This window comes from Ochotona princeps, chromosome 16 (genome assembly GCF_030435755.1).
Source record: "Ochotona princeps isolate mOchPri1 chromosome 16, mOchPri1.hap1, whole genome shotgun sequence".
Classification (NCBI taxonomy): Eukaryota; Metazoa; Chordata; class Mammalia; order Lagomorpha; family Ochotonidae; genus Ochotona; species Ochotona princeps.
Window position 1 is genome coordinate 48,232,351 of NC_080847.1, and position 25,032 is coordinate 48,257,382.

A 25,032-nucleotide genomic window follows, 5' to 3' on the forward strand; every position below is an offset into this window, starting at 1 on the left:
TGTATGAGCTGGTGAATGTTGCAGCCTGGCCTGTCCTACACCCTGTTTTAGAATGTACATGTGGGTGCTGCAGCCTAGACCTGCCCAAACTATTCTCAGACTAACTCAGCCCATCAACACTTAAGACTTGAGTTAACCAGCAGGACTTGTATTTCTATAGGGTTGGCCCACAAATCCCTCACAGAATTTACCCCCAGACCTGGTTCTCTCACATGCTGATTAGTGTCATGGCCCTGCCTAATGTGACCTGTCCCCTGTTCCAACATTCAGATACTGGGATCCAGTCCTGCTAGACAGATCCCCATCCCTCGCTTCTACGTGGACTAGTCTGTGGTGGTCAGCAACATTCCATGCTAGCAAGACTCCCATGTGGGCTAGTGAATCAGTCTGACCCATACAGATCTTTCATTCTCTCCCTCCAAAGCAGCAGGTCTCAGTCCCCTCGCTTACTGTACAGTGGCCCTGTCATTGAGTGTCCCTCAGGATTTATTCCTCACTGACATGCACAGTGGCCTTATCCACGGATGTCCCCAGGCAGTGATTCTGTACCCCCAAGACCCCAGAACCTGCTGCCAGGGAGCCAGTGGGCACTGGCTGGCACTCTGGCTGGCTTAGCAGTGGTGGCTGGGGCTAGAGTCCCAAGCATTAACTCCTATCTAGCTCATGTACCACCAGCAGCCGCCATGCTGTCAGGAACTCCATTCAACCAAGTCCTAAAGTCGAATTCTTCTTTTTTTTTTTTTTTAAGATTTATTTTATTTTCATTACAAAGTCAGATATACTGAGAGGAGGAGAGATAGAGAGGAAGTGGAGCTGCTGGGATTAGAACCAGCAGCCATATGGGATCAAGGCGAGGACCTTAGCCACTAGGCCACGCTGCCGAGCCCCCTAAAGTCGAATTCTTGACTTTCTTAATCTTCTGATTCAATTTGGTAAATGAGATATAAATGATAAGAATTTTTGAAATGTAATGAATATTTCTCCTTTCAAATATCAAAGTCATGGGCCCGGCACCGTGGTCTAGCAGCTAAAGTCCTCGTCTTGAATGCGCCAGGATCCCTTATGGGTGCCGGTTCTAATCCTGGCAGCCCCACTTCCCATCCAGTTCCCTGCTTGTGGCCTGGGAAAGCAGTTGAGGACGGCCCAAGGCCTTGGGACCCTGCACCCGTGTGGGAGAACCCAGAAGAGGTTCCTGGCTCCCAGCTTCGGATAGGCGCAGCACCGGCCATTGTGGCTCACTTGGGGAGTGAATCATCGGATGGAAGATCTTCCTCTCTTTCTCTCCTCCTCTCTCTGTGTATCTGACTTTGCAATAAAAATAAAATAAATCTTAAAAAATATCAAAGTCAAGTATTGAATGATAAATTGTTTGGAAAACCAAATGTACTGAATATTTTAAAAATTTTATTTATTTGAGCAAAAGGTAGAAAGGAAGACAGTTTTTCCAACTGCTGGTTCACTTTGCAAATGTGCACAACAGCTGGGGCTGGGCCATGTTGTAGTCAGGTCCCAGGAACTCATTTCAGGTATCCCACGCAGGTGGCAAAGCCCCCTACCACTCCAGCTAACACCATTGTCTCTTAGTGTGCCTTCCTTCAATAAATGTAATCAGAAATTATGTGAATAGAACTTTCAATTTTAAAGAATATTTTCACTAAACTGCAAGTCTGTTTCTTTGTTTTACTTCCGACTTCATACATAATCCCTTATTTACAAAATGAGTCTTACAATTCAGCTACACATCTTGAAATATCTATTGAAGTTTTAGGAAAAATGCAAATCTATTAACGAATAGATATTAGATAATGGAGAGTGTGCATCCTCCAGCTGGCTTCTGGTTCTTTCCAGAAGCCCGGAAGAAGACAAACTCAGCAGCAACTCACGAGCGAAGGGCCCCTCAGGATATCCCAGTGGTCACCTCTCAACACTCCTCACCACGAAGCCCTCACAGCCACGGACAGTACAGGCTTAGGAGAACCAGACACTTCTCAGTTCGTTAACAAAAGTAGAATTTTAAGTGAGGAAAGATAGAGGACATCCAATGGGAATGTCAACCACCTCAACCTCATAGATATTTATGCAGAAAACTGCATTCACAACTGCAGGACAGAGGGGTTAAAGCAGGAAAGGTAGACGGCAGGGAGCGAGAAAGGGGGAACGTGCGACTTTTCTGTGAGACTAGGTACCGCTCCAGACTCGGCTGGAGCTCTGCGGGGGATTGAGTGTACACTCACACCTGGCGGGCCACGTGTGCTAAACACCTGCCACAGGCTTAACACACCTAGCAGGCGCCGGCTTCACCGACTTCATTTTTAATTTGGTAGGACTTTTCCCAGGACAAATACTACCTAGAGTTTGAGAAGAAAACGCCTCCGTGGAGGTTTTGCAGCTGCAAGCCCTTCCCGAAGAAACCCACGCTCAGGCGCCTGCGCACTCAGTGGAGCGCACTCCGGCACAGTCTGCGCAGCCGGTGGCCGGACGGAACCGGCCCCTTCCGGCCGCGGACTACATTTTCCAGAAGCCTCCGCGCGGGGCTCCCTTCCGGCTCGGTTGTGGCCGTCGGCTCCGGGAGGTGAGTTGGCGACGTGCGCTGAGGGAACGGTCCTCTGTGTGAGTCGGGTTACCATGACTGTGGGGTTTGTGACGCCACCCAGGCCTTCAGCGCCCTGGCGTGTCTGCCACGGGGCCGCAGCCGCAGGGCTCGGCTCCGGGTTAGGTGGGGGAGTCCTAGGACGCAGGACCCCCTGAACAAAAAGACGCAGCCCCTAGAACAGCCGCTCGACTCAGAACCGCAGCGCTCGTTAGCCGAGCTCCTTCCCGGGGCAGCGGCGTGAAGTGGGAGGCCGAGGGTCGCGCGGCCTTCGTGGACGCTGGCTTCCGTGACCCCGGGCAGGGTCCAGCTTGCTCCGGCGTCCTTCTTGTTTCCATGGAGGTCTGTGGGTGGCAGCTGGTTGGGAGCCCGCGTGGTGGTGGAGGTGTGCCCGAGTCACGCGTGTCGGGCTCCTTTCCCCCGGTGCTGCTCCCGGCGTGGGGAGTCGGGGACGTGCTTGCTGTTCCAGAGGTCAGCATTAGCCTGTGGTTCCTCTTTGTGCCGTGAAATATATATATATATTTTTTCCTGGCGTGGGGACTTTTGAGAGTTAGGAGATAAAAATCAATCGCAGTGCGCTGGAGTGATGAGGCTGCGAGTGAAGAGACAGAGAAGCCAGCTGCAGCGTTAAGTGTAGTTCGTGCATTCGTGCGCGAGGTCCGCAAGCCGTTGTGAAATGCCTTGAGTGCCTGTTTCCGTGTTAGGGTTTCGCCCTGCTGTTTTCCATGTCATTGCTGAGGATACCAGTTGCGAAGGCACCCTCGTGCTCAGGCTCATCACGGTCCATTGCAGATCCCTGCTGCTCTAGGGAGTTCCTTCACATCCTTCACCTGGAGCCCATTCCTCTGAAAGGACGTCTCCCCTAAACAGGCTGGTTCAATTAGGGTTTACACCTGAACCCTGTAGCCATCGTTTTCCTCGCCGCGCAGTGAATGGTGGGATGATGAGGGTAGAGATTCTACCCACCCTCGCTAGCCGTTATGGGAATAGTTGACACTAACTCCTGCCAACTGTCTCTTTGTAATCATGTGGACCTCGTGAAGCGGCTGATTGTAGAGCTGGAGTGTGGAGGGTTTTGCAGTTTGTATGGAGTGGCACATGAGGGGTTCTTTCTGCAGTGCTCAGAGTTCGGCCGCAGGGAACTTGAGGAAATGGTTTGAGGGGTGACAGACAGGGTCTTCTGCTTCCCAGGGTCTCCTGAGTCACCCTAATGTGGTGGGGTTTCCCGTGCAGAGGGAACAGGGAAATGGGTTACTAGAAGGGAAGGCGGTTAGTAGAAATTTGACAGGTGGTTGGAAGTGTTTGAAAGCATGAGTTTGTTTCAGACCATACTTAGGGGAGGCTGTGTGGAGGCAATGGTTATAGGTTCTGGAGCTAAATTATGGTTGCATCCCAGGTTTGCCTCTAAGAGTTGTGTGAGCTCGGGGAAATCAGTGGCTTTGCTTGCTGTGCCACAACACAGTCTCCCTTTGCCTCTCGTTTGGTTGTGTGTATTTATTTATTTATTTATTTTTTAAAGATTTACTTTATTTTTATTACAAAGTCAGGTATACTGAGAGGAGGAGAGATAGAGAGGAAGTGGAGCTGCCGGGATTAGAACCAGCAGCCATATGGGATCAAGGCGAGGACCTTAGCCACTAGGCCACGCTGCCAAGCCCGTGTGTATTTATTTTTAAGTAGTACCTTTTTAATAAACAATACCCTCAGAACATTCTCCACCTGGGGGATCTTAGGATGAGATAAGATGACCCCTTTTCATCCCTAGGTATGGATGTGGCTTGGCTGCTGGGAGTGACCCTCTCCCCTTCTCTCCACCCACTTTCCCAGATAAAGAAGCAAAAAATTGTCACAGTTGATCAAAGAACAAGATGCTTAGCAGATAACTGATTTGATTAATCTGTGCTGTGGCCATCATCCACACTTTCAGGATGACGCACTGTAAGAATGTGCAGATTTTTTTTTCTTTAAAGATTTATGTGCTTTTATTGGAAAGGTATATAAAGAGAAGGAGAGAAAGAAAGAGCTATTTCCCGAAGTGGCTGCAACAGCTCTCCGATCTGAAGCCAGGAGCTTCCCCTGGGTCTCCTGTGAGGGTGAAGAACCCCAAGGCCTTGGGCTGTCCTCTGCTGCTTTCCCAAGCCACAAGCAGAGAGCCGGATGGAAGTGTGGCAGCTGGGACACAAACAGGTGCCCAAATGGGTCCTGGCTCTTTCAAGGCGAGGACTTCATCCACTAAGGCTCTGGTACCCAGCCCCAAAGTAGACTTTATAACCCAAAAGAATCCAGGTGTCATAAAAGGTTTCATTTTTCTTTCTTGGAAAGTCAGATTTACGGAGAGGAGAGACAGAGATCTTCCGTTCACTGGTTGGTTCATCCCCTGCAATAGCCAGAGCTGAGTCAATCTGAAGACAGGAGTCTGGAGCTGCTTCTGAATCTGCCATGCAGTGCAGGGTCCCAATGCATTGGGCCATCCTCGACTGCTTTCCCAGGCCACAGGCAGGGAGCTGGATGGGAAGTAGGACTGCCGGGATTAGAACCATCGCCCATATGGGATCCCAGCGCGTTCAAGGCGAGGACTTCAGCTGCTAGGCCACGCCACTGGGCCCTTTTTTAATTCTTGATGACTAATGATGTTAGGCATTTTTTTTTTTTTTTAGTTTTTAATTTTTATTGGAAAGTCAGATATACAGAGAGGAGGAAACAGAGAGGAAGATCTTCCATCCGATGGTTCACTCCCCAAGTGGCCGCAGTCCAAGGCCAGGAGCCAGGAGCTCTTTGGGTCTCCCACATGGGTACAGGGTCCCAAGGCTTTGGGAAGTCCTCCGCTGATTTCCCAGGCCACAAGCAGGGAGCTGGATGGGAAGTGGAGCTGCCAGGATTAGGACTGGCTCCCATAAGGGATCCCAGCGCGTGCAAGGCGAGGACTTTAACCACTACGCTATCCCACCGAGCCCTGAGCATTTTTTCAGAAACCTATTTGTCATTTGTGTGTCTTTTGGAAAATGTTCATTTCTTACATACTTCAGCCATTAATACCTTCACAATTAATACGAGATGTATAGTTTGCAAATCCTTTCTCGTGTTTTTTTTTTTTAAAGATTTATTCATTTTATTACAGCCAGATATACACAGAGGAGGAGAGACAGAGAGGAAGATCTTCCATCCGATGATTCACTCCCCAAGTGACCGCAACGGGCCGGTGCGCGCCGACCCGAAGCCGGGAACCTGGAACCTCTTCCAGGTCTCCCACGCGGGTGCAGTGTCCCAATGCATTGGGCCGTCCTTGACTGCCTTCCCAGGCCACAAGCAGGGAGCTGGATGGGAAGCGGAGCTGCCGGGATTAGAACCGGCGCCCATATGGGATCCCGGGGCTTCCAAGGCGAGGACTTTAGCTGCTAGGCCATGCCGCCGGGCCCTTTTCTCGTGTTTTGTAGGTTGTCTTCACTCTTGGTTGTCTTCATAGTGCTGTAGTTGATTTTTTGATCTAGTGCAAGATTAGGGTCCAGTTTCATTTTTCTGCATTTAGATACCCGATTATTCCAGTATTTTTTTTCTTTTTTTAAGATTTTAAAATTTTTATCGAGAAACAGATATACAGAGGAGAGATGGAGAGAAAGATCTTCTGTCCAATGATTCACTCCCCAGTTGGCTGCAACAGTTGGAGCTAAGCCAATCCGAAGCCAGGAGCTGGGAGCCAAGGGTGTCCTCCTATGTGTTTCCCACATGGGTGCAGGGTCTGAAGGCTTTGGGCCATCCTCAGGTACTTTCCCAGGCCACAAGCAGGGAGCTGGGTGGAACGCGGGGCCGCTGGAATTAGAACCGGCACTCATGGGATCTTGGTGTTTTTAAGGTGAGGACTTAAGCCACTAGGCTACCATTCCGGGTCCCCCTTAGAGACTTTTTAAAGATTTATTTATTTCCATTACAAAGTCGGATATACAGAGAGCAGGAGAGACAGAGAGGAAGATCTTCTGTCCAGTGATTCACTCCCCAAGTGACCGCAACGGCCGGTGCTGCGCAGATCCGAAGTTGGGAGCCAGGAACCTCTTCTGGGTTCCTACGCGGGTGCAGGGTCCCAAGGCTTTGGGCCGTCCTCGACTGCTTTCCCAGGCTACAAGCAGGGAGCTGGATGGGAAGTGGAGCTGCCGGGATTAGAACCGGCATCCATATGGGATCCTGGCACATTCTAGGTGAGGACTTTAGCTACTAGGCCACGGTGCTGGGCCCAAGACTTTTAAATTATTGATTCTCATCATTTGTTATTGATCTGTTTAAGTTTTCTGGTTTTTTTTCTGTATTCAGTGATTCATTTCTTTCCGATTATCCAGTATGCTTGCACATAGTTGTGTATCAGTTTCTCGTCCTTTGTATTTCTGTGGTATCAGTTACATCTCCATTTTAATTTTTTTAAGTATTCATTTTATTTGAAAGGTAGATGTATGTAGACGAGAGACAGAACTCTTCCATCTTCTGGTTCACTCTGCACATGGCCACGATGGCCAGAGATGAGCCGAAGCCTGGAACCAGGAGCTGCTTCTGTGTCCCCACATTTATGTGGGGCCTAAGGACTTGAGCTGTCCTCCGCTGCTTTCCCAGGCCATAAGCATGGAGCTGGATGGGAAACGGAACAGCTGGGACATGAACCAGTGGTAGCAGGTACAGGATTAGCTTGTTGAGCCACAGTGCTGACACCTCCATTTTCTTTCTTTTTTTTTTTTTTTTAAAGATTTATTTATTTTATTACAAAGTCAGATATACAGAGAGGAGGAGAGACAGAGAGGAAGATCTTCCATCCGATGATTCACTCCCCAAGTGATCACAACGGGCCGGTGCATGCCGATCCGAAGCCGGGAACCAGGAACCTCTTCCAGGTCTCCCACGCGGGTGCAGTGTCCCAATGCATTGGGCCGTCCTCGACTGCTTTCCCAGGCCACAAGCAGGGAGCTGGATGGGAAGTGGAGCTGCTGGGATTAGAACCGGCACCCACATGGGATCCCGGGGCGTTCAAGGCGAGGACTTTAGCTGCTAGGCCATGCCGCCGGGCCCGAGACACCTCCATTTTCACTTCTAATTTTGCTTATGTAGCTTTTTTCCTCATACTCTAGCCAAAAGTGTGTGATTTTGTTTACAAAGAACCTGAATTTGATTCCATTTATCTTTTTATGTTTTTTTATTCTATTTTCTGTACTATATTTCCTTCTTCCTCATAATTGTTTTGTTCCTGTTTTATTTCCTTGGGGTGTAATGTTAGTTTATTAAATTGAAATCATTTTCATCTAGGTATTTATTGATTTATATTTCCATATAGAACTGATTCTGGTATATTGTGTTTTCATTCTTTTTTGTATCATGAAGTTTTTAAGTTTATTGTTAAATTTCTTCATCAATTCTTTTTTTTTATTCAGAATCATGTGAGTTAATTTTCCAAAATTTCTTCTGTTATTGAACCACAAGCTGTAAAACAAGAAGCTTGGTAAGATTTCAATCTTAAATGTGTTAAGACTTGACTTAGCGAATGTTCCACGTACAATTTTCTCTATATATTTGTTTTCTGTAAATGTTCTGTGGGAGCCTGTTGGAGTCATTTGTCCAGAGTGTAGTGTAGCTCTTACTTTTAAATTGATTTCTGTATGGATTATCAATTTCTTTTTTTTTTAAGACTTATTTTATTTTTATTTTTATTGCAAAGTCAGATATACAGAGAGCAGGAGAGACAGAGAAGATCTTCCACCCGATGATTCACTCCCCAAGTGGCTGCAGTGGCCGGTGCTGTGCCTATCCAAAGCTGGGAGCCAGGAACCTCCTCCAGGTCTCCCACATGGGTGCAGGGTCCCAAGACTTTGGGCCGTTCTTGACTGCTTTCCCAGGCTACAAGCAGGGAGCTGGATGGGCAGTAGAGCTTCCAGGATTAGAACCAGTGCCCATATGGGATCCTGGTGCATTCAAGGCGAGGGCTTTAGCCACTAGGCCACTGCGCTGGGCCCGGTTACCAATTATCTGCTTCTGCAAGTGAGATATTGAAGTCTCGTATTGTTGTGGTACAGTTAGTCTTTTTAGAGCAATTAAAATTTGTTTTGTTGATTTAGGTACTATAGTGTTGGGCGCTTGATGTGATGACCTTGAATTGATCCCATTAACATGTAATTTTGTTATTATACAATCTTTTGTTTCCTTCTGGTTTTTTTTTTTTTTTTTTAGAATCTATTTTATTGTATTGTTGTTGACAATCTTTACATAGTTAATTACAGTTAAAGAAAGAAAAAGAAAAAAAAGTTCAGGGGGATAGGGAAGTGGGTAATACTATTATGTCCATATTGTTTCCATCATGTATCTGAGGTAAAGGGGGATATTGAGGGAGAAGCCCCACCCGGTTTCCCACCCACCCCGAGTCCCGGATGTGGGGCAGGCTCTGAGATATGTGCTCGAGTGGTGTTAATAGTTCTCCAGTTATGAATCGCTGCCAGTTTCACTCGATGAGGTCGTCCACTGATTGATATGGTCCATCATAAAGTCTCTTTTTGCCCCATTTTTCGCTGCCAACATATAGCTGAGATGAATGATTGATCTGCTCTGTCTTCTGTCTTTTCTTGATTAGAGTTCTGAGTCCAGCAGTTCGATTGGGGAGATCTCCAAAGAAACCTTGAGGTATTCCCAGACTAGTTTCTTGCATGTTATAGCAAGCACAGGGCCCGGCACAGTCCATCTCCCCGATCAGCTGGTGGTTGCAATTGCTGGGTTGGTTCTGTTTTCAGTCCCGACTTGCACTGGAACCAATGGGTGTTGCAGTCCAGTCTGGTTCTGCCCAGCACGTACTCGGCCCTCACACTAACCAGTGGGAGCTGCAGCGTAGTCGGAGCGACCCACGATAACCCACACCAGACCCGCCCCCTCCCCTGGTTTGCCAGTATGTGTAGCAGACTAGTCCAGTCTGTCCCCCATCCCATTTGGCTCTTATACTTGTCAATGGGTATTAAAGCTTAGTTCTATCTAACCAACTCAACCATCCAGCCCTCACAGGTGTTGTTGAGTGCCTCTCTATCTAGCCATCCCAGCCCCCATCCTAGTTTTCATGCCCTCCCACGGGACTAGTGACCCAAGAAGGGGGAACCCACTTTTTCCCTCCCAGGTCTCTCTGTCCCGGTTTATGCACTCTTTAGGTGGTTCTGTGGTTTGACTTGACAGAATTAGTCCCCAGTGCCAGCTTCTGCGGCTATGCCCAAACATCCCTCACCCACTCTAATTTATGCTTGCACCAGCAGGAATAATCAGCCCAGCCTGGCTTTTCCCTGATCTATTCCACATGCAGCGCACAGGTGTTGTAGCCTTGCATAGTCTAGTCTGTCTCTATCCCAGCCCAAGCTCTCCGGTGGGAGTAGCTGTCCAGCGAGGGAACCAGCCCCTTAATCCCCCCGCCAGTTCTGCCCGTCCCTTCCTTCCTGGATCTCACGTGTGCTGGTTGGGTGCTGCATTCATATCCAGTACAGGCAACCACGCCCTGGCATTCCATAATGTGTACTGGTTTTGTCGCGACCAAACCCGGCTCATCCCACACTCTGATATGGTGATCGGATTTGCCAGTGGGCGATATGGACTGATTCAGCCTGGTCTGCTCCTGACCCATGCTGAATGTGTGCCAGTGGGAAACTTTCCATGGCCTATTCTGGACTGTTTCCTATCATGCTTCTTGTGCTTACCTGCAGGGACTGTGTCCTGCCAGAGGAGTTGCCCAGGCTCCTCCATCAGAACCCCTCCCAATGTCAGATTTTGCGCATGCCAGGGGGTCCTTGAGCCAACCCAACTCAGTTCACCTCCTGTCCTAGCAGGAACAGTGGCTTTTCCTGGCTGGCTTTCACCCCATTCTGGTTCTTGTAGTTGGATGTTTCAGCCCGGCCATGGCTCGTCCATACCCACATACAGCTCACACATGGCTCAGAAGAGGAGTGAGACCCAGCCTAGTCAGTCCCACATCTACCCTCTGGTTCTCCATGACACCAGATGGTGTTGGGGTCTGAACTGGCCTGGTGCATCCAATCCCAGCCCACACTAGTGCCTAGGGTGACTGCAACTGTTTCCTAGATAGAACGCAGCTCCAATTCTAGCACATACGCCCCTTGGTGGGAACCTCAACCTAGTTAGGGTGTCCCGTTACCTCCCCGATTGGGCTTGTTCCTAGCTGTAAATCATGCACCTGCCCGTGGTTGCTCTGAGGACCACTAGGTGCAAGAGCCTAGCTTGGTATGACCTGTGTTCCATGCTGGTTTCTAGTTTTGCTTGTAAACAAAGGTTTGCTCAGTCCTGCCCAGTACATTACGTTCCATTACCAATTTACACATTTTGGAGCTACTATGCCCTGCTTGTCCGACCCCCAGATCTGGACGGCGTGTTCACCAGCGAGAGCTATGACTCGCCAGGGGAGCTTCCCAAGTACCTCCACTTGATCCACTCCCAAACCCAGTTTACATACATGCCATTGGTTTTTAGGCCAGTGCCCGGTGTACTCTGGCCTCCCATTTGGCCTTGTATGAGCTGGTGAATGTTGCAGCCCGGCCCACCCCACAGCCTATTCAGGATGCACATTTGGGTGCTGCTGCCTTGCCCAGTCCAGTCTATGGCGGATCCCTTTACCTGTGATTGATGGCAGGCTCCTTGGTCACACCTAGCTTAGTCCATAACCACCCAAAATTTAGGTTTACCAGTGGGGCCAAACTTTCTACAGGGTGTGGCCCACACATCCTGCACAGAGTCCACCCCAGGATAAGGTTCCAGAGTGCTAGTTAAAATTATGGACCTGCCTAATGTGACCAGTCTCCTGAACCAACATCATGTCAGGCAAAAAAATATCCTGCTAGACAATCCGGGGCTTATCTTTTGCATTATAGGTGTTCAAAGCTCAGCATTATTGAGTGATTAGAAGTTCTCCAAAAGAAGAGTTACTGGCGTTGGGAATCTTTAGGATTGACTCAGAACCCAGGAAACAGTGGGGTCACCCTAGAGCTATCTAAGCAGCAATTCAGACATCCATTACCCCAGAGCTTCCCGGCCGGGCGGCCAGCAGGCAAAGCCTGGCACCACATGGTGCACTGACCGCCCTGGATGAGGCCGAGGACTCGTTCACTGCCTTGTGGCAGTGTCTTTGGCGTGAGCCCCCAGCATTGGGTCCGGCCCGGCAGGGGCACCCCCACAGCCACCACACTGTGAGGAGCGGCAGTTGCCCCCGAATCCCAAGGCCCGAACCCCTTCTGTTTTTTTAATTTAAAGTTTATTATAACTGATACAAGTATAACAATCCTTGTTCTCATTCCGCCTTCATTTGAATGAAATATTTCTATCCTTTTTCACTCTGTGTAGAATCTTATAAATGGAATGAATCTCCACTATGTAATATATGGATGAGCCTTTTTTAATCTATTCAGTCAGTCTGTGTCTTTGGAGAATATAATCTGTATTTAATATTGTCTTTTTTCCGTTTTTATTATTATTTTATGATACAGTTCCATAGGCCCTGAGATTTCCCTGACCCCCTCTCCAAGTTTCCTCTCCCCCCACTTCTGCATTCTCTTATATTATTATAGTATAGTTCTTAATACATAGTCATCTTTATATCATTGTGGGCATGGACAATGGCAGTGTCCAGCATTCTATTGTCAAAATATAGTTAACAGTTTCTTTGGGAGTCCGTCTTTGATCTGGAAGTAGAGATGTCTACTGCATTGTGTCCTCACATCTGGGTATGATAGTCTCCATTACGCAGTTGCTATAGATCGCCTTAAATGAAAAGCCACAAAACAGAACCAACAACAGGAGTATAAGAAGAAACTAAAAATATCATGAAGTTAAATAATAACATACTACTGAATGATTAATGCATCACTGAGGAAATAAAAAGAAAATGAATAGCCTTGAAGAAAATGACGCTGCTGTATGATCTATGAGTCATTGAAAAAGTTAATCAGAAGTGTTTTGAAGAGATGAAACTAAATGTAAAAAGTCAAAATCCATGAGATATAGTTTCCTCTGATATTTGTTGGTGAGATGTATCTTCTGTAGGCAACAAATAGATGGGTTTTGTTTTTTTAAATCCAACCTACGTTTGACATTTGATTGAGATAATCCATTTACTTTCAAGGTTAATATGTTGTACCACTACTAGAGTTCTTGATCTGCTGGCCATCACATCTGAGGGCTACCTGGACCTGTCTTGGGTAGAACCTGTAGGATGCCAAGTTCTGAGCCAGAACTGAGTTCACTGCTGGCCCAGTGCATGTACAGTACTGTCCATAGCCTTTGCCTCCTTATACAAAATGGCACTCGATTTGGCTCTGGAGAGCAGAGTGGGCTGTGAAATTCACCTGTTCCCACACCGCCTGTCTGGGACCTGCTGCTCTGTCTCTGCTCCTGGTCGAATCAAACTGCCCAACAGGATGGTCAGTTCTTTGTCTGGGTTCACTTCCTGAGCTCCTCCTGTGAAAGTCCCTTCTCACCTTATTGCTGGTGGGGTTCTGGCTGCCAGTGCGGCTCAGATCGCTGCTTGCAGAATGCGATTGGTGTATCGGTCACTGCAGGACCACACAGTTGTGTTCACTGTTTTCCTGTGTCTCAGTCTCCAGGTGCCCCTCTGTTGTCGTTTTGTCCTCTCCTATTTCCTGGAACGTGCCCTCTCTGCTTCACACTGGCTAATGTTTCTCCATCCTTACCCTATTCCGCCATCTTGATTCTCCCAAGATTATTATCATGTTTTAAAGACTTATTTATTTGAAAGAGTTAGGGCGAGAGAGACATTTTGTACCTGTTGGTTCACTCCTCATTAGTCACAATGGCTAGGCTAAGCTAGGGATTTCATTTCGGTCTCTCATGGGACAGGCACTCAGGTCTTTGCTCTGTTTTCTGCTGGTTTTCCAGGCCATTAACAGGGAGCTGGATCAAAATTGGAGCAGCTGAAACTCAACCTGGTGCTCCCATGATATGCCAGTTTCACAGGTGTGTTCAAGATCTGCCACCAGGAGGAGACCTGAGAGAGCAGCTTGGGAAACTCCTCTCAGGACATAATCCCTGCAGGTGAGTATTCATCAAGATAAGGAGCAGCCCAGACCAGGCCAGGGTACAGCACCTGCCCGCGTACGTGTGGGTCAGGTGTAGGGGAGGGCCAGGCTGGGCCAGTTCATTATACCCACTGGCAGTTATGAGAACCGGGGCAGGATACAGAACAGGCCAGATTTTGCCATAATACCAGCCAATTCACATTAGGCTGGGACTGGGGGCTTGCTGAGCTTGAATAGGCTGCTTGGCACCCACCAGCAGGAGCTGGAACTGGGAACAGACTGGGTCTGCCCAGGCTACAGCACCTGCCAGCAAATGCTGAGTTGAGGCAGACCATGGTAGACTGGGCCAGCACCCAGCAGCACATGTGATACCCTGGGCTGGGCAGGCGGGGGGAGGGCGGAGTGTGAGCTTGGTAGGGGGAGGCTGGGGGCTCCCCTGCTAGGCTACTGCTGCTGGTGAGCAAGAGAACTGGGACCAGGGGCAGACCAGGTCGGGCAGGGTTATAACACATGTTGGCCTGCACTTGAACTGGGTTAGGGATGAGCTAGGCTGGGTTAAATGACTATCCACTGTTGTAGACAAGAGCCATGTAAGGGCAGGCTAGTTAGGCTTTGCCACAACATCAGCTGGCAAGGGCTGGAACTGGGAACAAGTACTGTCAAGTTAGACTGCAGAACCACTTGGAGATTGCAAGATCTGGGACTAGTGGGTGGGCCCAGTAAGGAAACTGTGGGCACCTCTCTGATGGGCTGCATCTCCCACTAGTGAGATGGGAACCAGGGCTGGGGGTGGGCCTGGCTGGACAGGCAGTTGCACCTGCCGACATGAGTGGGCTGGATAGTGGGGTTGGCTGGGCTGAGATATGCTCCAAGGCCCATTGATGTGTACGGGAGCTGAATGGGAAGTGGAACAGTCTGGGGCATATGCTGGCATGCACAGGAACCAGAGCTGGGGGTGGGCCTTGTGGGGGTTACTGAGGGTCACCGCGATAGGCTGCAGCTCCTGCTGGTATACATGAAGGCCAAGTGATTGGTGGGCAGGATTTGGCTGGACTGCAGCATCCATTGGTTTGCCTAAGAGATGGGGCTGGGGGCAGCACTGGCTCAGCGACTGCCAGCACCAGTGTGTGTGTGGAATGCTGTGGGTGACAGACTGAGTTGGACCCTGTATTGGCAAGCACATGCAAGAGTTGGGTCTAGAATCATCTTAGACAATTTCTTTGGGGATACGTTAGAATTGGGGCTACGATCACCTCAGATGGGGTTTTGGGGGGGATTTCTCCAAATGAACTGTTGGGACTCCAACCATGCGGGAATTACAGGATTGGTGGGCTGACTGTAGAGTGCATGTGTCAAAGCTGGGCCTCAGTGGAAAAACAGAGCAGTGTACATAATGCCCAAATGCACATGGAGGATATGACAGTCCGTTGGAGCCTGCAGAGGACATCTGATACCATAACAGAGGAAGGAGGGCAGAACCAGCTGGACAGTTACTCCAGCCAAGCATTGACAGTATATCTGGGCAAATGGAGACTCTAAGGTGGACTGTCAGCCAACTAACCTTGGAAGGATTTCCTCATCCATGGATCAACAAGATTGACAGCATTTCAAAATTATCGAAACCACTTAAGCAGAACCCTCGGAGCATGCTCCACATGGGGGACCCTGGGATGACATTGGGTGGCCATTCCCCATCCCTGGGTACTGGGTGGTTGAGATAGGTTGAGATGCTATGTGCGGCTTCTCCCGTTCTCTTTTCCCTTCCCCCAGATACAAGAAAAAGAAAATATGACAACAGTGGTCTTCTCCACTTTCCCCTTTTTCTCCACCCTTCCCACCCTAATTAGTGGTCCACATGGGTATGTGTCTTTCCCAACTAAGTAAACATCAGCAAAAATAAAATAAAAAAAAAGCGGGGGCACACTGGAAGACGGAAGCTCACTGCTGCGAGTGGCTCTGCTCGCTCTGGGCTCCAGGGCCTCTGGCTGGTGTGGAGCAGGACGTGTCAATCCTAGAGCCTGCATTGTGGTGGTGTGCTCCGGTATTTCTGACCAGGCACTGCTTGGGCTTGTTTACTCTTTTTTTTTTTTTTTAAGACTTATTTTTATTGGAAAGGCAGAGATACACAGAGAAGGAGAGACAAGAAGATCTTCCATTTGCTGGTTCACTTGGCCAGAGCTGAGCTAATCTGAAACCAGGCTCCAGGAGGTGCTTCTGAGTCTCCCACGCGGGTGCAGGCTCTCAAGGCTTTGGGCCGTCCTTCACTGCTTTCCCAGGCCACAGGCAGGGAGCTGGAAGGGAAGTGGAGCAGCCAGGGTAAAAACTGGCACCCATATGGCATCCTAGTGGATGCAAAGCAGGGATTTAGCCACAAGCCTATTGCACCAGGGCCGGGCGTGTTTACTCTTAAGGACTGTGTGGAATCTGGGGCTGCTGACATTAACATTGAGGTGGTGTAGGGAAAGGGATGAAGGTTGCTGTGTACACCACTTGAAGCTGCATGGTGATGCTTTGGGGGTAGGATGGAGCGGAAGTGGTTACTGGCATGTACTTGGGTCTCGGAGATGTTCCTTGTGCTGGATTTTCCTATGGTAGTGCTGCGCTTGGGTTCCAAGGCTAAGTTCTTTGTTTCTTTCCCCCTCGTGAATGATATCCCTTACGCTGTGCTACTGGAATTTGGGGAGCAGTGAGGCATGTAGTGGGAAACTTTTTTTGCTGTCTTGTGTGCATCGTGTTTTGCTACAGCTGGGTATGATTGATCTCTCATTTGTTTCCTTAGTTCTTCCGAAGGCATTTTTAGTTGTAGATAGTTAAAATTATTCCTGCAGTGTGGTAGGAAGTCTTCTGTTCTCTGCCCTCTGAGAGTTATTTTTGATAGTTTATTGGTTATTTCTTTTTTAAAAAAGTATTTACTTATTTGAAGGCAAGAACTCAGAATTAGAGACAGAGCTTTTTTTTTTTTTTTAAATATTTATTCATTTTATTACAGCCAGATATACACAGAGGAGGAGAGACAGAGGAAGATCTTCCGTCCGATGATTCACTCCCCAAGTGAGCCGCAACGGGCCGGTGCACGCCGATCCGAAGCCGGGAACCTGGAACCTCTTCCGGGTCTCCCACGCGGGTGCAGGGTCCCAAAGCATTGGGCCGTCCTCCACTGCTTTCCCAGGCCACAAGCAGGGAGCTGGATGGGAAGTGGAGCTGCTGGGATTAGAACCGGTGCCCATATGGGATCCCGGGGCTTTCAAGGCGAGGACTTTAGCTGCTAGGCCACGCCGCCGGGCCCGAGACAGAGCTTTTTCACTGCTGGTCCATTCCCCGGTTGGCTGTAAATGCCAAGTCTGGGCCAGGCCAAAATGCAGAGACTCTTCCAAGTCTGCCACGTGGTTCCAGGGTGTCTGGCACCTAAGTCATTTACTTACGTTGTGGGCTGTAGGCAGGGAGCTGCACCAGAAGTGGAGCAGTTGCAGCTCAGGTTGGTGTCTGCGTGGGTTGCTGGCGCTGCAGGCTGTAGCCTCACATCCTGCTCCCGTAGCGCCAGGCCCTGGTTATTTCTTTTCTAGTGATTCTTCCATGCTTGTGTTTCCTTCAAGTGAGGCAGAAATCTTAAATTTCAAAGCAAAAACCAAAATAAAAGGGAATTAACTTTTTAGTTGGAGAAATGCAATTTCAAAGGAAATATCTGCTACTTCATTGAGTTGATCCCTGAGTACCAGTATCCTGAGCTGCTGAAGAAATACATTGCAGAACACTGAGGATCAGCTGGTAGATACATGGGAAACACACATCATATAACAATTCTCAACTCACTAAGTTGACTAACTGCAGGGTCATGAATCCCCTGGCTTTGATATAAAAGAGACAAAATAGTAGAATGTTTTGGTTTGAGAGATCTTGATTAGGAACCCAGAGTGGTGAATTTTCATGGCTGGACAAAGACTAGTGCAGCCTAACTATCATGGCAGGATCTGCAGGTCCTATCTGTGTGACTTTGTGTTTTATATTATTTTGTTTTTAAAGATTTGTTTTTATTGCAAAGTCAGATATACGGAGAGGAGGAGAGACAGAGAGGAAGATCTTCCATCCGATGATTCACTCCCCAAGTGACGGCAATTGCTGATGCTGTGCCAATCCGGAGCCAGGAGCCAGGGACCTCCTCCAGGTCTCCCACGTGGGTGCAGGGTCCCAAGGCTTTGGGCCGTCCTCGACTGCTTTCCCAGGCCACAAGCAAGAAGCTGGATGGGAAGTGGAGCTGCCGGGATTAGAACCGGTGCCCATATGGGATCCTGGTGCATTCAAGGCGAGGACTTTAGCTGCTAGGCCCCCGCGCCGGGCCCATGATTTCTTGTTTTAGAAGTTTAGGAAGGATCCCAGGACTGCAGAGGAGGCCCTGTTAGTTTGGTTGTGGCCCTTTTCAGCCCTTTGAAGTTGTGTCAGAAGGAAGAGAAGGTTGACAGTGCTGTTTAACTCAATATCAAGACAAATCGGAGTCATCCAGTATCGGCATGGCCAGATGGAGATCTGGTCAGAAGTCTTCCTGCAGATGTCTGGGCGTTTGTACCAAAGTGGCTGTTGCTCCAGTGCATTTCGTCAGGGTTTGGCTTTCTGTACGATGTATGCCTAGGGTTAAAATATGGCTATTGTAGCGAGGAATGGTGGGAAGCAGGAATGGGAAAAAAAGTGTGACCGCATTAGGTCCGTTGGTGTGGGAAGTCTGATGGACAGCTGCCTTCATGACTTCTTTTTCTTTTTCCAGGTCTGGCTTGTCTGGACCCTGCAGATTGCTAAGAGAAACCCCGGAAGGGACTGACTGGTTCTCACTGTTTTGAGACCATGGCACATGTAAGTTAATGTTTCTCTCTGGTTTGTGAAATACCTGTGACTCAGGCTATAGAAGCATACGTATGCCCTGAAACTCCTGGGGTGTCTCCATTCAAGAACCTGCTATAATTTCTCTCATTTGGAGACATGGGAACTCACAGCCCTGTTCTCTCTTTCTGTGGTTTGATACTTTTAATAATGTTGACATCATGACAGAATCTTCTATTTTGGGCAGAATTGAAATGCCTGGTGAATTTTTCACATTTTGTAGTGTCCCGCTGGTCACTGTTTTCTGTTGGGATAACTTTTGATTGTAATACTTACTCTTGGGGCAGGTATTTGTCTCAGGTGCTAAGGTGGCATGTGGGTTGCTCATGTCCCGTATGGAAGGGCCTGGGTTCAGGTGCTGCCGGCTGGCCTGATTCCAGCTTCCTGTGTATGTATACCCTAGGAGTCAGGAGATGGCTCAGGTGGTTGGGTGTCTGCTTCCTAAATGGGAGACTGAGATGACGTTTCAGGCTATTGGCTCCCGCCTTACTCATCCTTGACAGTTGGGGGAATTTGGAGAATGAAGCAGCATGTGGGACATCTGTTCCTTCTTTTTTCCTATGTCTCTTTGCCTTTCAAATTAAGCAAGCACAACCTTAAACAAAAACAAATGGGCCTGGTGCTGTGGCCTAGCAGCAAAACTCATCGCCTTGAACATGCCAGATCCCATGTATGTGCCAGTTGTAATCCTGGCAGCCCTGCTCCCTGCTTGTGGCCTGGAAAAGCAGTCGATGATGGCCCAAAGCCTTGGGACCCTGCACTGGCATGGGAGACCTGGAAGAGCTCCTGGCTCCTGGCTTTGAATCGGCTCAGCTCCAGCCGTTATACTTACTTGGGGAGTGAATCATCAGACAGATCTTCCTGTCTCTCCTCCTCTCTATGTATATATCTGATTTTACAATAAAAATAAATAAATCTTTAAACAAAAAAAAAGAAGAAAGCATATTCCCCTCAATACAGTGATTTTTTTTGGTCTACTTTTTTTTCTTTTTTTTTTTTTAATTATATTTTTGACAATCTTTACATAGTTAATTACAGTAAAAAGGTTCAAGGGCTATAGGGAAGTGGGTAAGACTATTATTTCCATATTGTTTCCTTCATGTATCTGAGGTAAAGGGGGATATTGAGGGAGAAGCCCCACCCAGTTTCCCACCCATCCCAAGTCCCGGATGTGGGGCAGGCTCTGAGATACTGGCTTAAGTGGTTTTAATAGTTCACCAGTTAAAAATCGCTGCCAGTCTCGCCACTCCAAGCATGATGAGGTCATTGAAGAATCCACCGGTTGACATAGTCCATCGTAGAGTCTCCATTTGCCCAGTATTTCGCTGCCAACATATAGCTGAGGTGGTTGATTGACTTGTTCTTTCTTCTGTCTTCTTGGCTAGGGTTCTGAGTCTGGCATTTCGATTGGGGAGATCCCCAAAGAAACTTTGAGGTATTCCCAGACCAGATTCTTGTATGTTCTAGCAAGCACAGGGCCCGGCACAGTCCATCTCCCCGATCAGCTGGTGGTTGCAATTGCTGGGTTGGTTCTGTTTTCAGTCCCGACTTGCACTGGAACCAATGGGTGTTGCAGTCCAGCCTGGTTCTGCTCAGCACACACTCGGCCCTCACATAAACCAGTGGGAGCTGCAGCCTAGTCGGAGCGACCCACAATAACCCCCACCAGGCCCACCCCCTCCCCTGGTTTGCTAGTATGTGTAGCAGACTAGTCCAGTCTGTCCCACATCCCGTTCGGCTCTCGTACATGTCAATGGTTATTAAAGCTTAGTTCTATTGGAAAGTCCGATATACAGAGAGGAGGAGAGACAGAAAGATCTTCCATCTGCTGATTGACTGCCCAAACGGCTGCAGTGGCCGGAACTGAGTCAATCTGAAGCCTGGAGCTTCCTTCAGGTCTCCCATGTGGGTGCAGGGTCCCAAATCCTTTGGGCTGTCCTCGTCTGCTTTGCCAGGACACAAGCGAAGAATTGAATGGAAAGTGGGGCTGCTGGGATTAGAATCGGTGCCCACATGGGATCCTGATTTGTGCAAGGTGAGGCCTTTTAGCCACCATGCTACTTTGCAGGCCTGTGGTCTATATAGGAAACGTTTATGTCCTCACTACATGAATCACAGTTTTACAAAGGTTTTGGATATCTTACTAAGATGTGTGTTATATGTTGAAAACCATACAAACCATACATGTAGAACTGAATGGATTTTCAAAAATTGAGTACATCTTTGCTTCTAGGTCAGAAAAAGGAATGCTGGGCCCGGTGCAGTAGTGTAGTGGTTAAAGTCCTTGCCTTGCACACACACGGGATCCCATCTGGTCACTGATTCTAATCCCGGCAGCTCCACTTCCCATCCAGCTCCCTGCTTGTGGCCTGGGAAAGCAGCTGAGGACGGCCCAAAGCCTCGGGACCCTGCACCCGCGTGGGAAGAGCTCCTGGCTCCTGGCTTTGGATTGGCTCATTTCCAGCCATTGTGGTCACTTGGGGAGTGAACCATCGGACGGAATATCTTCCTCTCTGTCCCTCCTCCTCCCTGTGTTACTGACTTTCCAATAAAAATAAAATAAATCTTTAAAAAAGAAAAATGAAGTAAAAAAAAGGAATGCTACTAGCACCTCCTGCCTCCCCCTTTACTCACTTCCCAGCTCTAAGTTTACCCTAAATTAATTTTTTGTATTGTTCGAACTTCTGTTTTCTTCGAATAATGCTGTTCAGTACCCTTTCTTCTGGGAAGAGTCTCAGTGTATGTCAGATGTGATTGTAAAATGTCAGGAATGTCTACATGTGTTGGGCCAGTCTCTGCTGCTGCCAAGGGAGGCGCCAGAGCATCACCCGGAATAGGAGCCCCTCCTGCTCTTATGTTCTTCCTGGAAATGCTCTTCTGTAGTGTATTTTTTTTTTTTTCTAGCCCAAGTCAGAGATATGTGTAGAGAGGAGGAGAGACAGAAATATCTTCCGTCCGATGATTCACTCCACAACTGACCGCAATGGCCAATGCGGCACAGATCTGAAGCCAGGAGCCAGGATCCTCCTCCAGGTCTCCCACAGAGGTGCAAGATCCCAAAGCTTTGGGCCGTCCTCGACTGCTTTCCCAGGCCACAAACAGGAAGCTGGATGGGAAGCAGGGCTGCTGGGATTAGAACTGGCACCCATATTGGCATCCCAGTGCGTTCAAGGTGAGGACTTTAGCCTCGAGGCCACAGCACTGGGCCCTGAAGTGTATCTCCTATGGTCTTTGTGGTGCAGTGGAAGGCACCATGCAAGGCTACATGCAAGGCTACAAATCCGTATTGAAGCCCTCCTTCTGATTCTAACCACTTTGCCTCTGCTCCAGCACCCTGGTGTTGCTCCTGGAAGGACAAGGGAAGACGATCTTAGTGCTTGGACTCCCTTGTGTGGGAGACCAGGATGAAATCCTTGAGTCCTGGCTTTGGCCTGACCCAGACTTGGCTGTTGTGGCCATTTGTGGTTCATTTCATGAACAAGTGAATGGGAAATCCTTTTCTCTTTACTTCTCTCCCTCTCCTTTTTTGTCACTCTGCTTTTCAAATAGATAAAACTTTTTTTTTTAAAGATCTATTTATTTTTATGGGAAAGTCAGATATACACAAAGAAGGACAGACAGAAAAAAAGATCGTCCGTCCGCTGGTTCTGCCTCCCCAAGTAGCCGCAATGGCCAGAGCTGAGCCAGTCTGAAGCCAGGAGTTTATTCTGGATCTCCCAGAATGCAGGGGTCCCAAGGCTTTGGGCCGTCCTCAATTGCTTTCCCAGGCCACAAGCAGGGAGCTGGATGGGAAGTGGGGCCGCCAGGATTAGAACTGATGCCCGTTTGGGATCCCGGGCATTCAAGGTGAGGAACTTAACTATTATGCAATCGTGCCAGGCCCATAGCATTGTGATTTTTAAATAATGGGAAAATAGGGCCTGGCATGGCAGCCTAGCAGATAAAGTCTTCGCCTTGAATGCATCGGGATCCCATATGGGCGCCAGTTCTAATCCCGGCAGCTCCACTTCCCATCCAGCTCCCTGCTTGTGGCCTGGGAAGGCAATTGAGGACGGCCCAAAGCCTTGGGACCCTGCACCTGTGTGGGAGACCGAGAAGAGGTTCCTGGCTTTTGGCTTAGAATCTGTGGAGCTCTGGCTATTGCAGTCAGTTGGGGAGTGAATCATCGGATGGAAGATCCTCCTCTCTGTCTCTCCTCTCTGTATATCTGACTTTGTAATAAAAATAAATAAATGTTTAGTAAAATGTGAAAGTAATGCAGTTAGGATATACGATTTTCAGAAGTGGATTATTGATGTCATGTTTGGACTCTTGTTTTTAGCTTTGAGGATTTATGATTTGACAAAACAGAGTTTGATCCTGTTTGCTTATAGGGAAAACCTGAAGCTTCTTGACCGATCGCCTGTTTCAAATATGTAAGATGTAATTTAGTATTAACTGGTGTCTTTGTGTGTGGACTTAAGGAATGGCGGATTAGATTAGTTCTTGGGCCTTGTCTGACATGCCCTGGCTCGCCTGTCCTCAGCAGAGATGCCCGCAGCTCTCTCGGCACTAGGGAAAGGCCGGTCCCTCCCTCAGCTAACAGTGTACTCCATCCTGGCCTTTACCAGGAGCAAGTGATCTTTGTCTCCTTTCTTACCTTGGAAATTATTCAAACGACCGCATTATTGTTTTTTTTTAAGATTTATTTATTTTTATTTATTTATTTCACAATTTGCCCCTGCTTGTTCCCTGTGATTCTGAGTGTGACTCTGAGTAGCCCTGTATGACATGAGTTTTTTGTAATTTCATTAGAGAAATTTTTACTGGTCCTTTAATTATGATCATTAAAGGGAAACGAGTTGAAAGATCTCAAATTTCTTAAGACTTTATGATGGATTGGGCAAGCATTTAGCATTATTAAGCATATTTAGCATAATTGAGATGCAGCTTGGGGTGCCACCTCTCATATTGGAGTTCTTGGGTCTGTGTCCTGGTCCCACTCCTGATTCTAGCTTTTTGCAGATGGTGGGTAAAGTAGCTGGGTCTCTGACACGCGTTCCTGGCTCCTGGCTTGGGCCTCGCCCAGCCGTGGCTGTCACAGCCAGTTGAGAGGATGAACCAGCAAACAGAAGATGAGTGAAAGAATTTATCATGTGATCCCCTAATATGAAGATACTTTATGTGCACTGTTTCCTTCAAAAACGTTTTAAAGATTTATTTTTTATTTATTTGAAAAGCAGAGTTACAGAGAGAAGGAGAGACAGAGATGTATCTTCCATCTGCTGCTTTACCTCCCCAGATAACTGTGATGATGGCTGAGGGTGTGCCAGGCCACAGACAGACGCCTGGAGCTTCCTCCAGGTCTCCCCTGTGGGAAGCAGGGACCCATGTACCCAGCAATCCTCCGCTGCTTTTCCAGGTGAACCAGTAGGGAATTACATTGGAATTGGAGCAGCTGGGGCTTGAAATGATACTCATATGGATTGCTTGAGTCAAAGATGGCTTAACCCACTGTGCCACAGCGCCAGCCCCTCTTTAGGTAATTTTATTCATTTCCAGATATGTTTGAATAAAAGTTTGATCTTATCTGCAACATACAACTCTACAGTATCCCTAGGCAGTCTGCTGCAGTGTTGCTAATTTTCTTACTGTCCCCTGCTATTAAATATTGGCACGCTTTGTGATCCAGTGTCTGCCATGCGATCCCAGTTGATACCGAATTTGTGTTTTAGGGGCCAGTGACATTCAGGGACGTGGCCATAAATTTCTCACAAGAAGAATGGGAATTCCTGGACTCTGCTCAGAGGGACTTGTACAGGGATGTGATGTGGGAGAACTATAGCAACTTCATCTCACTGGGTAAGATTTGCCTTAAGTGGTAACTAACTATCTCTGTCAGTTTCATGACTATATTTTTGGAAAACTAGGTAAAAGGTTTGAAATAAACCTTTCCATTTAATTCTATGGGAAACAAAACCTTGCCAGTATGGCGAGTCTTAACATACTTCCTTCAGGCTTTTTTTTTTTTAATTTATTTATTTTTATTGGAAAGGTGGATATACAGAGAGGAGGAGAGACAGACAGGAAGATCTTCCATCTGATGGTTTACTCCCCAAGTGGCTGCAATGGCTGGTGCTGTGCCGATCCGAAGCCAGGAGCCAGGAGCTCTTCCTGGTTTTCCACGCAGGTACAGAGTCCCGAGGCTTTGGGCCGTCCTTGACTGCTTTCCCAGGCCACAAGCAGGGAGCTGGATGGGAAGTGGAGCTGCCGGGATTAGAACCGGTGCCCATATGGGATCTTGGTTTGTGGAAGGCAAGGACTTTAACCACTATTCTATCGCGCCGGGGCTCCCTTCCGGCTCTTTAATTGCTGATCTGCTCGTTATTTAAATTGCTGTGTTTGAAGATGGCAGAAGCGTCGTTCAAGGAACTAGATTTCATATGCAGTTTGAGCTTAGAGTCGACACAGATGCTGCATGATCCTTTTGAGTCCTCCTGAAGCGAGACGGGTTGTGAGCTGCTTTAAAGCCGGTCAAAGGGAAGAGGAGTCATT

At 48.2% G+C, this 25,032-nt stretch overlaps 1 protein-coding gene across 4 annotated transcripts in view; it reads left to right on the top strand.

Moving 5' to 3' along the window:
• LOC118757710 (zinc finger protein 14 homolog) overlaps positions 1-25,032 on the top strand; it is a 67,706-nt gene that overhangs the window by 37,571 nt on the left and 5,103 nt on the right. Inside the window, exons 1-4 of one of the 4 annotated variants that reach the window (XM_058674404.1) lie at positions 2,530-2,932; positions 13,490-13,645; positions 18,386-18,471; positions 24,213-24,339. The exons of 1 other annotated variant lie outside the window; for it this stretch is intronic. In XM_058674404.1, the coding sequence (XP_058530387.1) occupies positions 18,463-18,471; positions 24,213-24,339 (136 nt within the window). In that variant the 5' untranslated portion in view covers positions 2,530-2,932; positions 13,490-13,645; positions 18,386-18,462. Of the gene's footprint in view, positions 1-2,529; positions 2,933-13,401; positions 13,646-18,385; positions 18,472-23,875; positions 24,020-24,212; positions 24,340-25,032 lie in introns of those variants that run through there. 2 more of the 4 variants (XM_036492738.2, XM_058674405.1) reach the window with 2 other exon arrangements.